Source organism: Mustela putorius, unplaced genomic scaffold (assembly GCF_011764305.1).
Source record: "Mustela putorius furo isolate JIRA1106 unplaced genomic scaffold, ASM1176430v1.1 tig00003836_pilon_pilon_pilon, whole genome shotgun sequence".
Lineage (NCBI taxonomy): Eukaryota > Metazoa > Chordata > Mammalia > Carnivora > Mustelidae > Mustela > Mustela putorius.
Genome location: NW_025421989.1, coordinates 17531194 through 17544586, shown reverse-complemented (window position 1 = coordinate 17544586; position 13393 = coordinate 17531194). Strand labels below are relative to the sequence as shown.

At 41.1% G+C, this 13393-nt stretch overlaps 1 protein-coding gene across 2 annotated transcripts in view; it reads right to left on the bottom strand.

The window, feature by feature from the left end:
* Positions 1-13393, bottom strand: part of PHEX (phosphate regulating endopeptidase homolog X-linked) — a 201893-nt gene that overhangs the window by 175293 nt on the left and 13207 nt on the right. For both annotated transcript variants that reach the window (XM_013064900.2, XM_004769183.3), the window contains exon 3: positions 13083-13244. In XM_013064900.2, the coding sequence (XP_012920354.1) occupies positions 13083-13244 (162 nt within the window). The remainder of the gene's footprint in view (positions 1-13082; positions 13245-13393) is intronic.

Genomic DNA, 13393 nt, shown 5'->3' with positions numbered 1-13393 from the left:
GTCTTGTGAGAAAACAAAAGCGCTGATGACTTGAAATCAAAAGAACTGGGAGGAAGTTTTAGGATGACTCGAACCAATCTCTCCTGCTTGCATTTCATGCAAAAGAGTCCTAAGATAAAAAGTAATGTCTGCAAGAACTCTTTCAATGAACATAAAGTAAAAATGTCAGGGGAAAAGATGGCCCAGGGTAGGAGCGCCATCTTTGTTGGCGAACATGAAGTAATGGCGCCTCTTACAGGTGACGGTATTTCTAATTCAATGAACTAGAAAGGTATTGATTTAGTTAAGGCTATGAAAGACTCAGCCATGGGTGCGAGTTCTCCTGCTTAATTACAAGTCAAATGAACATAACAAATTTGCATATAACTAGAGCACTGTCATCCCAGAAGACCCAGCATTTTTCCTTCTGAAAAATAATCAGTGTGTCCGGAGATGGAAGGCAGTATGGAATTTAAATAAAAGAAGGCAATGTAAAAATGTTTCCAAATGACTCCAAAAGCATTCGAAGGACACTTGAAGCTGTGGCGAGGGGAGACATTCTGAGTCCCGCATGGCGGGTGCCACAGGCACATGGCGGCTTTGGCTGAGGGCGCGGGCAGGCACACGGGCCCTGGCAAGAGCAGTTCCTTGGACGTCCCGCCGCACCATGGGCTGTGCAGCCTTCAGACCTCAGCTGGAGCCACAATTGCCTGCTTTCCTCACCCAGCACTTCCCACATGTTCTCCACCAGACTTGTTTCATTCTGGCAATGACCTGAAGCCGGCAAACCCTAACTTCCTCTTTTCCACAGCTTAAAGTTTCCAGACAGACGGTGACACCTCAGACCTCAATTAAAATAATAGACCTTCAGGTCTTCATTTACTTGTACTGGTGTGTATCGAGACCAGTGTGCAGATCAAGGGGGGGGAAGAACTCCCTTGTCTTTTCCTGCATTATTCTGGGACTTGGCCAAAAGGTTGGGAAATGTAAATTGAAAGAAATTCATGAATTCGGGCATTGCCTGGCATTCTTTAATGTCAACTAGCAAAGCATATTGCCAGAGCAGTAGTTTTGAATGGGTCTCAGTTCATAAAACTCAGAGAACTTTCTCCAACGGACGGTGCCTATAGTTCTTGACTCAGTTGGTTTGGTTTTTCACCCTTGAGTAGGTTCTCAAATTGGGCCCCATGATAAAGTCACCTGGTGGGGGAGGAGTGGTTAAGAAATCCAGAAGGCCAGGCTCCATCCCAGACCAATTACATCAAAACCTCTAAGGCTGGGCCCTGGGCATCTGTGCTCCCTCGTGAATTCAGCATGCTGCCATCAGTGAGAAGCACGGGTCTAGAACGGCCCTGTCCACTGCAGAACCGGGAGTCACGTGGGGCTACTGAGTAATGGAAATGTGGCCCATCCACATGGAGATGAGTTACAAGTATAAGAAGCATACCAATTCCAAGACTTAGGAAAGAAAGAATGTGAACTGCCTTGTGAATATGTTTTTATATTGATTACATGAAATGGCAATTCTTTGGGTATGTTAGGTTAGACAGAATCATGGGATTTTACCTGTTTCCTTTTTCTTTTCCTAACATGGCTATTTAAAAATGGAAAATTACATGTGACTTGCATGTTTGACTCACGTAACATTTCTTCTGGACAACAGTGACTTTATAGGTTACTAGCTGTGTGAATATGAAATACTTAACCTCTCCAAGCCTCAGCTTTCTCGACTGCAAAATGGAACAGCGCCACCTTCTTAGCTCATCTTAGCGTCACCACCTTAGCTCTGGGTGGCTCAGAAGGTTAAAGCCTCTGCCTTCAGCTCAAGTCATGATCTCAGGATCCTGGGATCGAGCCCCACATCGGGCTCTCTGCTCAGCGGGGAGCCTGCTTCCCTCTCTCTCTCTCTCTGCCTGCCTCTCTGCCTACTGTGATCTCTGTCTGTCAAATAAATAAATAAAATCTTTTAAAAAAAGTTTAAAAAAAATAAAGCAGGTTATCCCTACACAGTGCCAGGCTTGCTAGGCCCTTCTCCATGTGTATTCCTAGGATTTTTTTCTTTTAATCGTTAAAAGTTCACTACACAGTAAGGAGTAGAAATCCTGCCCATTTGTAATACACTGGGGGAGAAATGGGGATTTTGCCACATCTTAAAGATGCTCAACCCATTCCACACTGTCAAGTTGCAGTTGAAATTGAATTGCAGTTGCAGTTGAAATACTCCCAGAGTTGAAAGTGAGAGTACAGCTGAGGCCATCTCATCAGGGAGATTGGAAATCCAAGGGTAGAATTTTCAACCCTGTTTGGCCACATATTTTTATGTGCAAGCAACTTTTTCAGTTTTCTGGTGCCTAAGTTTTGCCACTGACCAATCAGAAGTACAGTAAAGGTAAGTGACTGGCTCATTTCTCTGAAGATGCAGGTTTCACGGTCCAGGAGATCTGAGTCATCTGCTTCTGTTGTGAGAGCGGGATGAGCCTGGGAAGCTCCTGCCAAACGCCCACATTCTCAGCTCCGTTATCATGCCAGCCTGTGGCGACCAAGAGCAAGAACACGTGGGGACCCGGAGGAGCTCCTGGAATCATGACCGCAGCTCACGTGGGCACACCTCGGGACTGTTACGACCAAAACCAGCTAGGATTTTTCTTTCCTGTCCAAACAGTCACCATCTTTCAGGAAGTGGCTTTTCAAAAATATACAACCCTCCTGAACAACTGCCAAGCAAAATACACTTATACGCACCAACCATGCAAAACGGGGCCTGGGTGTGGGCAAGCTGAGAAGTATTCTTGTGTCTCTCTCAGGATGCCCATATCCTGTGTCATCAGTCAGGCCAAAGAACTTGCATTTAGTCAAAAGAACCTAAATTTAGTCAGCACTCTTCTAAAGTAAAAATGTTTCTTCCTACAACATTCAAGCTAACTAGCAGGAAACTTTTTATAACGTGTTGCAATATTTATACTATAAAAATGCCCCCTCGTCTGCTTCCCCGCTCCTTTTTTTCAGTCGTTATTCCTAGGCACAGCATTCCCAAGCTATAGCTTCACTGCTCAGAAACCGCAGCGTTCTCTGTTGGTCAAAAATCTCACATCTTTCATTGGCCCATTTCACTCCTGTCACCTCTCACCTAGGCATGTCCGTGTCATCCTCCCAACAACGCCAAGTTTCATGGATTCGGTCTTTTCCTTGGAACTTCATTCACAGCCTCCGGATCTACGGTCCCCTCTACCTCTACCCTTTCAAGTTGTACCAACAGTCCCTGTCTTCAAGGATCAGATGACAAGCAAACTCTTTCATGCAACACGTATTGTGTACCTGTGAAAGAAGACTCTACTTTGTGTTACTATCTTCAATCATTTGGCATTGCTTCTAAGTATTTGTAACTGTACCACAGTAAAAGCTGTATCATCTCCAGCTGGGCACTGACTTTTAACTCTCTGCTCTCATAAGAGGCTTGTGACAACACTCAGTCATTTCATCTATAAATATATTTATTCCATGGCATAGGTAATCACATCATAATCAGTTCAACGTCTGGCACTGGCACAAATCTCCAAACACAAATCTCTGGTTTCATCTAATATCCTTATAAACATACATGAACTGTTGGTAATGTGTTCATTACCCAGGGATTCAAGACTATGGACTGTTCAAAGACCTGGGCATTGAGTGGACCCATGGGGTCCTGTAATAGCCAACTCTGCTTGAAACACCTAGATTAGGATGCATCAAAAGACTGGAGTTCAATGAAACTGTACCTTCTTGAGGCCTGCCCCAGCAACCTTCACACAGGCAGGGGTTCTTCATCTTTTTTGCACCATACATTTCCTGGGCAGGCTCTTAAAACCTAAGGACCACTCTCAAACTAATGTTTACAAGTGCATAAGAAACACGGGTTTACAAAGAAACCAATTATTCTGAAATACAATTAATCAAATAGTTGTTTTACTGTTTGTCACCATAATATGTGTGCTACTTTATTAAGTCATTAAATATGAAGATCTAGCATTAGGTCTAAACATTGCTAGGATTTCGAAGTGGGGACGTACGTAGATAATATTTCAAGATACTTGGAACGTTTATAACAAGACAGAAAAATAATGCTTTCCATTGCTAGCAGGGTCACAGCCCATAATACCAGGGTTTTGCCTACTTTCATAATTAAAGAAAATGCTGAAGTTCCATCCGAGGTTAGCAAAAATAAACGTGCATCTTTTCCCCTTCAAGTCCCTGGAATTCTATAGACAGCCCTCTTGAGTTAAGAATCCCGGAGGGAGACGTGAAAGAATGAGAGAAGAAAAGCAAACCAGTGTAAGCAACAAAAAGTGGCATCTAGAAGATCTAGAACAGCCTAAGATGACACTTCTCCTCGTTTTCACCAATTCTCCTTTCCTCTTCTCTCTTTTCCTGCAGGAGGGATTTAAAATGCTTTTCCCCCAACCCATGTGTTGTCCAACAAACAGATTATCAAAACCTTCCAGGTTTGAGGTCATGACCAAGGTCTGCCAATAAAAGCTCGGAATACACACAAATGTCCTAACCTACTATTTCCACCTCCAGACTTGTCCCTTTCAGGATCAGCTGCCTTATTTATAGGCATGGTGAGACTTTCAGAAAAAAACTACATCCTACAGTTTTACTTTAATGATGCTGGTAAGGTTTTCTTATCAATTTGTAATTTTTATTTGGCTAGGAATCTAACATTTCTCAAGCATCTACTACATGCCAAGTGCTTTCAAAATGTTAATTTAATCCTCATGAAATTAACAATAACAGCAGATGTTATTTATTGAATTCTGTGTAGAAGACATTTGATGCACCTCATTGAATTAATCCAACAGTATCACCAGATAAGAAACTCCGCCTCAGAGGAAAGTGGTTTGCCAGCAGTCACAGAGCCAATAAGTGGCAGAATCCCAACTGCTTTTCAGAGCCCAAATGTAAATGCTGTCTTGGGAGTTTTCCTTTTCCTTACTGTATCTTACACAAGATCACATCCCCAGAGAGTCTTGGAGCCCCAGGAAGGGCTCTAGCCTGTCTCACTTCCATTCTCCTGTCCTGAAGAATAACTGATGATTATTCTTCCCCTTCCATCAGGGGCAAGCTCTGGCTGCATCTCGGGACGCTTCTGGAACAGCATGCTGGGCCCTCGGCACAGGTGGAAGGGGAGAAAGAAGAGACGAGAAAGCCACCCCTCTCCACTGAGTCAGCCAGCCACCCTCACCACTGCCCCCAGCCACTCACAGAGGGCACAGTCTTTCTCTTCTCTTTAACAAGTGTTAGTAAGCACCAACTACGTGCCAGGCACGATGCTGGGTGCTGAGTCACAGTGAAGCCCAAAATGGCAGGCAAAATATACACAAGCTAATTCTAACGGTTATAAGTGCCACAAAGAACACTAATAGAGTAATAGGATAGAAAGGGACTGGAGATGGGAGTAGAGAACTATTTTTACTAAAGGTGCTGTCTGCCCCTTCTCTATTGCTCAACTCTATAAACTAACGTAAACTTGAACTGATTCAGAGAGCTCACCTATCCAACAGCCTATTCAGGGCTCTAGAACAGCACTGATAGAAACATTATCTGAGCCATACAGGTCATTATTCATTTCCTTGTACATTTAAAAATTAGAAAAATGAAAGAGGTGAAGTTGTTTAGTAATATACTTTAACCAAATAGATCTTAAAATATTATCATTTCAATATGTAATTGAGGAAATAATTTCTTGGTGAGATATTTTATATGTTTTTAAAAATGAAGTCTTTGAAATTTGGTGGTATTTTTTATTTATACCACATTTCAATTCCAGCTAGCCATACTTCAAGTACTCAAGAGCCCCAAGTGGGGGGCACCTGGATGGCATAGTTGGGTAAAGCATTGAACTCTTGGCTTTGGCTCAGGTCTGATCTCAGGGCTGTGAGACTGAGTCCCACATCAGGCTCTGAGCTCAGCACAGAGTCTGCTTGAATTTTTCTCTCCCTCTTCATCTGCCTCTGCCCCTCCCCACCACTTGCATGCTCTTTATCTCTCAAATAAATATATAAATCTTATTTTTAAAAAAGCCACAAGTGGCTAGTGACTACCATATTGAACAGTGCAGCTCTACACTTCTGATTACAGTACTTACTGAAACGCTTTGTGATGTGCAGATTTTTAAGTTCCACATGGGTAGTCTTGGGGGCCTTATTAAATCTCTGCACTTCTGTATCTTCCTATGTCTAATACAATGCCTCTTGCTAGATGTGAATGAGGAAGTATAAATTTTGGTTGCTATTGACAAGGATCTTAGGACCAAAGAGACTTAGAAACAAATTATGAGACAGTGAATGTCAAAGCACAGGGAAATCAAGAAATATGATCTTTAATGACATTCAGCTGCTGGATCAATCCTTACCTGAAGTCTGAATTATTACTAAACATTTTGGTTACATGGACCAGAAAATTTTCTCTATTTTTAAGACAGGTGGAATTGGGATTTCTGTTACTTGTGACTGAAAGCAACTGGTACCAAGAAAAAAATAAACGCCAAGTCAACAGTCTGGAGTTCACAGATTAATTCAGTCAAAACACTATGCATTTCAATCTCTTTGAAGTGAATATATTTTCCCCAAATTAAAGAGCACACAACCCAGAATGAATCTAATGAACATATCTGGTTCTTGTCAAGTGTACCCAACTTACTTGTAATATTAACCCCTATGAAAGAAGAGCTACGTGAAAGCCACAGGGAGAAAGATCAGATCTTAAAATCAAATGCTTGGAGTAGAAAAGAGTTAAAAAGACAAGGACATGCACTAGGGGTAGAAAAGAAGACACAAGAAGAAAACCTGAAATTCTAACGATCAGAACTACGGGAACACAAGCTTTCACACAGGATGGCTGTTCTCATGGCCTCTTCACGTCCTTCGGCTATTTAGAAAAATACATTCTGGATCTACATATAGATTTTTCAAAGAGGCTTCAGGGAGAAATTCATGTGTATATTTCAAGGGGGTGTTTCCTAACAAGAAATTGCTTAACTTTTTAAATCTTACAGCTTCTTTCCCTTTCCTTACACTCTACACACACACACACCCCATGCTCAAATGGTATCCCAAGATTAGGAAAAATGCAAACAACAACAAAATAGTTTTCAAGTAAAATCATTTCATTTCACATTCTGAATGTCTTCTAGGGGCGCGTGGGTGGCTCGGTCAGTTAAGTGTCTGCCTTCCGCTCAGGTAATGATCCCAGGGTCCTGGGATCAAGCCCCATGTTGGGCTCCCTGCTCAGCGGGGAGCCTGCTTCTCCCTCTCCCTCTGCTGTACCCTTTGCTTGTGCTGTCAAATAAATGAATAAAATCTTTGTAAATAAATAAAGAAATGTCTTCTATACAGGCCCAAATCTTCACACGGCACCTCTCTATGCATGTGGGACTTAATGATGACACATGTATAATTTGGCAATTTACTACTCCATGTGTGGCCACATGAAAAAGAGCCACCATGGTCACAAAAACAGGAATCTATTAATAGCAACCCTTCTACCCTATTTATACAGCAGATTCACTGAGATTTACCGGGGCTGAGTTTCACCAAGAATAAAAAGCCCACCCCAGTGGCTGGCTGCTTCATAGCATTTCTCCACTGTGTCCCCATTTTTTTTTTCTAATCTGAGGTCTGTTTCAAAGAATTTAATGATGTCGAAGCTCAGTGTGGTATATCATACTATGTTCAAGGTTTGAGGAAAATGACACAATTCACAGTCTTCAATCGTCTCAACTTCTTAATTATCAAATGACGTTACAAGATCTGAAATTTTCAGCTTTCCACTATCTGCAAAAGACGATTTGGCTAGGATCATTAGAGCAAAAACAAGATTGGGGGGGGGGATATTTAATTATGAGAACCATTTGAATCTTAGCCAGCAAATATTTACAAATAAATAACCCATCTATGAATCATAACCACCTTTCTTTGCTCATTAGTGTATAAATCCTACTTCCTCTTACTGTTCTGCTGGTGCTATCTGTGCTTGAATATAATAATACACTGCATTTCTTTACAAAATATTGGCAAAGATTGCTACTTCATAATAGAGATGAGCTGGCCCTACCTTGAGTCATCTGTCTTCTGTTTGACACAAGTGTTCTATCTCACTTATTGCCTCATGTTTCATAAGTGCTCATTTGCAAAATTTTCATCTGCTCGTTCATAAGCAACACATGCTGTGTCATCTTCACGGTCACATGAAGACAAATTTGGGAGGTTTTGTAGGAAGGAAATTTTGAGACATTCAAACACATGACTATATTCGTCCTGCTTTAAAAAAAAAAAAAAACTTGCTTCTTGGAGAGACTAAGAAATAATTTTATCTTCCAACTGGGAATCTGAGTCTTATATGCCACTTAAAGAAAAAATTCACGAAGCCAGGCTGCTGACTTCAATAGAGGGCAATTTTTCATCAGCCCGATCTGTCAAATCCATTTTATTTCACAAATTGGACAGCCGTATCTGTGTGTTCTCTATCAGCCATAAGAAAATGGTATTCTTTTGATTGGTGGTATTGGGTTTTATTTTTGGATGTTCTCGCTTTTTATCAAGGGTGAGGAAAAATATCTAGACGGTATTCAATATTTTTGAAAGCACATGATATTTACAAACGATAAGACCAGAATAAAACCTCAGGCATTTGGTAGACACTATTTCATGAGCCTCAGAACTAGCTGTGAGACAAAACAGAGGCAGAGACAACAAATATTTACTGAGGGCCTGCTGTATGCCAGGAAAGTGTCATTTATAAGCGTCATCTCCTCTAGCCCCACAAGCCCTAAGAAATGGGTTCTCTTAACCCCTTTTGAAAGGTAAGAAAACTGAGCTAGGGGAAAGGAGTGGTCAAAAGTGGCACAGAGGAGAAATGTAAGGAAACCAGGATTCAAATGTAGGTCTACAGCTTCAACACTCATGCTCTGAGCGCTTACAATGAGGAAAAAAATTCTGGAAATAATCTAAATGGCAACATGGGAATTGACTGAATCAGCTAGAGTGTATCCATACAAAGCAGTCATGGCAACGGATAGTAAAGATCTACTTTTATTGACACAAAAATATGTTATCATGTCAAATAAAAGATTATAAACAGAGAATATATGATCCTTTTGACATATACATATAACTTTGTATGTATATTTGCATTTAAAAGGTTATCACTGGGGGTGCCTGGGTGACTCAGTGGGTTAAACCTCTGCCCTCGGCTCAGGTCATGATCTTGGGGTCCTGGGATCGCGCCCCGCGTCGGGCTCTCTGCTTTGTAGGAAGCCTTCTCCCCCCGCCCCAACTCTCTTCCTGCCTCTCTGCCTACTTGTGATCTCCCTCTCTCTGTCAAATACATAACATCTTTTTTAAAAAGGGGGGGTTATCACTGGATGGCAGGACCAAATTAGGTTCTTCGTGACTTGTTTTTACTTTTTTTGTGTTTTTATTATTGAAGTTCTTTTTGCAAACTAGGAGTAACAGAATACAATAAAGAATACTTACTCAAAACAAAAAAAATATGTTTGGGGGCCAAGGGAAAATACTGGAGGCATCACCAACCAAGATAGGCATAAAAAAATTACATCCATGGTTATTGCTACTGTTCAACACTGTTCTGGAGGATCCAGCCAATACAGTAAAAAGAAAGGGTGAGACAAAAACTCTAGTTCTTAACTTTAAGATTACCTATCTAAAAAATTCTAAAGAAGCCACCAAAAAGCTATTATTTAATAAGACCATTCCATGGGTGCCTGGGTGGCTCAGTCAGTTAAGCACCTGCCTTTGGCTCAGGTCATGATCCCAGGGTCCTGGGATCCAGTCCCACATCAGGCTCCCTGCTCAATGGGGAGCCTGCTTCTCCCTCTCCCTCTGCCTGCTTGTGCTCTCTCCCTCTCACTCGCTCTCTCAAATAAAGATAATCTTTAAAAAAAAAAAAACAAAAAAAAAGACAGTTCTAACGTGATCCAATATAGATATATCAAAGCTTTACAATGGGCACCAGGAGTTGGCAAATTTTTTCCTTACAGGTCAGAGGGTCAATACTGTAGGCTTGTGGGCCATGTGGTCTCCGTAGCAACTTCCCATTTCTGCTGCTGTAACACAAAAGCAGCCATCGACAATGCCTACCTGAACGGATGTAGAGCCTCCCAATGAAACTTTAGTTCCAAGAATAGGCAGTGAACTAGATTGGGCCCACAGGCCATGCTTTGCTGACCCCTACTTTACACACCAAACCACCCCCCTCCAAAGAAAACCAGTTGATGGAGACGACTTACCATTTAAAGCAGCAAGAAAATATATAAAGACCTAGAAATAACTTTCTGAAGGGCTATTCAGCTGTACGTACACATCAAAAATTAAACTGTGACAACTCTTTCAATACAACAACTCCACTTCTGGAATACACATGGATCTTTATGACAGTGCTATATAGAATAAGAAAATATATCTATTGACATTAACTGTGTTTATGAGAAAGACACCATTTTTAAAGTCCATGACAGGGTAGTACGCCTAATTTTAGCTAGGTTTTTAAATAGATGGGTGTGCACATGAAGGTTTGCATATATACCCACAAATGGAAAAAAAAAAAGAAAAACTAGAAAGATGTATACCCAACTGCTCCATTAGCAGTTATTCCCATGGGTGGATTTATGAGCAACTTTCTTGTTACTTTTTTTGCATTTAATTTTTGGTTCTTTGTACTTTCCCAACTTAGCTTAGAAGTAAAGTTTTCCATTTTTAAAAGAAGGAAGTGAACAAAAAAACCTCTGTGTGCCTCTCAACAATTAAGTCATAGTTCTATGAATGCTCAAGGAACTCATACACAGTGTCCTCAAAGAAAAAGCACATTGGTACTGATTTTCATTTTCACATTAAGACATCCCTAGGAAGAGCTTTAAATTATTCTAACTGCTCTGCTTCGATGCCCTGAAGATAGAAATCTTCTGACTCTAACTAACATGTAAGGAGCATCTATCTGCAAATCTTTTTCTTATCCTTCAGTGACACCTGTGTACACTTCTCTCTGTCTAGGAAGAAAAGCCAAAGAAGGTAAACAGGAAATAGGCAAGAATGGTAGGTGAAGGATAAATGTGTGTTAATATCATACAGGGAAATCATTATTAGCAAATTCATTTCTCAATGTCTTATCGTTCTATAGTATGGGAACCTGTCCTGTTGGGTTAGGGGGAAACCGACATTATAGCACATACTTATTCTAACTTATGAAACTTTTAAGTCCTCCTCGAGAGTTTAGGTCCATACAATTTATATTGTGGATAAGCTGTGAAGCTTAAGTACATTTTCCTTACAATTGACAATAGGTATCTAATTACTATATGCCAATAGTTACAGTTATTAAAACATATGTAAATTGAGACATTTAATTTTCATGTACTTAAAATCTTGGGGAAATGGAGATGGAGTAGAAAGAAAAATGATGATTCTTCCAGCTTCTCAGAAATTCCTTCTGGAGTTCTAAAGTCTCAAATATCCAAAACAAGGGAAAAAATTTCAATAATGGAAAAGAGAAAACATACCTTTTCACTTCACATTTGATCTGGAAGTTTCTCCAAAAGATCTTTTCTAAAAGCTCTAGATCCTATTATTTTACATAATGGATGAAAAACAAAAGCTTTAGGGGGCCCAGTTAATCAAATGCAATGCTCTAAACCTCAGGCTACAGCACAGGACTACCTCAGGCTACCAGAGAGAGCGCGGGAAGCTTCTGGCACTAGAATGGCGCTCCCTCCCTGCTCAAGGATGTCTTCACCCCTGTGCCCAGACCTGTGACTGTGCCACCCTATATGGCAAAGGCACCTTGCAGGTGGGATTCAGTTAAGGATCGTGAGGTAGAGTGATCAGGTCACTGATGGGGCCTTACCTCTCTAAATAGAAGAGACTTTTTTCATCAGAGAGAGAGAAAGAGATGTGAGGAAGGAAGTCAGAGGTCAGCTTGGAGAGAGAGCTGAAGATGCGACAGTGCTGGCTGTAAAGATGCAGCAGGGGCCACAAGCCAAGGAGCGAAGGTGGCTTGCACAAGCCAGAAAAGGCACAGCATTCAGTCACCCCTCGAGCCTCCGGAAGCCCTGCCAACTCATTCAGACTTCCAACCTCGAGAATTTTAGGATGATAAACTTGTGTTGTGGACAACCAAAAAGTAAAAAAATAAAAATAAATGAAATAATAAATAAATAAAATTCTAGGTGTTATTCTAGGAGCAACAGAAGGAGAGAGAGAAGCAGACTCCCCACTGAGTGGGGACCCCCCCCCCCAATGCAGGGCTCCATCCCAGGACCCGGGGATTAGGACCTGAGCTGAAGGCAGACGTGTCACCAACTGAGCCACTCGGGCACCCTAAAATATACACATTATTGTTTTCCTGAAACAGTTACCTTATCTGGCCTTAAAATTTCCCTACTTCCATCCTGAAGTGCCTTCCTCCAATAGCTCAGCATAAAAAAATAAATGTAATGCGAACAGAAGTGCCTCTAGTGAAAGACTTTTCCAAGTTTTGAAGTGTGCGTGTACGCACGCACACATGTATATGTGTCCTTAGGCATATGTGAGTATGTGTGTGTGAGCCTGTCATTACCACAGAGGCCACGGGAGAAAAGAAAGTTCCCCCAGAGCCAAGTCAGAAGTTAACAGGAACAATATGACAAACACAAGGTCATCCTGAGTTCTCAAAAGACAATGAGGTGTTAAGTACATTTTGTAGCCATGAAAATCCAGGACATAAATAAACATGTGACCGTTTGCTCTGAACACAACCAATAAGTGTATTATATAAAACAACTTTCATTAACTATTCCTTTGTTCCCAATCTCAAGGAAATGCTAGTTATCCTTCAGCAGAATTTAACATTAGTGAATGCAAACAAAATGAAGCCTCTGCTAGGCTTGTATTTGAGATCTGGGAGACTGAAATTCCACAATTTTCCTTTTAACCCTCCATTTTAAAAAATCTTAGAAATGAAATTTAATATAGTTAAAAAGCAAGCAGGCATGCTTCAAATCCAAAACTGTGTTTTTCCTGTCAAGTACTGCTCTCTGTAAAGTGCGTCACCAAACCCCCGTAGAAACTTACCCTTCAACTTGAGGTCAACGTTATGTCTCAGCCAAGGGTAAACCCCATAGCTTGGCATATCTTCAGGAATCGGATTACTGTTTATCCAGCCATCACAAGCAAACCGGAAGAAATTATCACAGGGGTCCACAGAGAAATTTACTTTGCTCAAGATGGCAGCAGCTATTTAAAAAGAAAATCATAGGATTAATGAGAAGCAGTGAACGCTGTGTACTGTTCCCTTCCAAATTAAACAACCGTTTCCTATCAACCAGTTCCCCAGCCTTGGCTTTTACTTTGCCTCTCAAATGACTCCTTGAATCAACTTCACT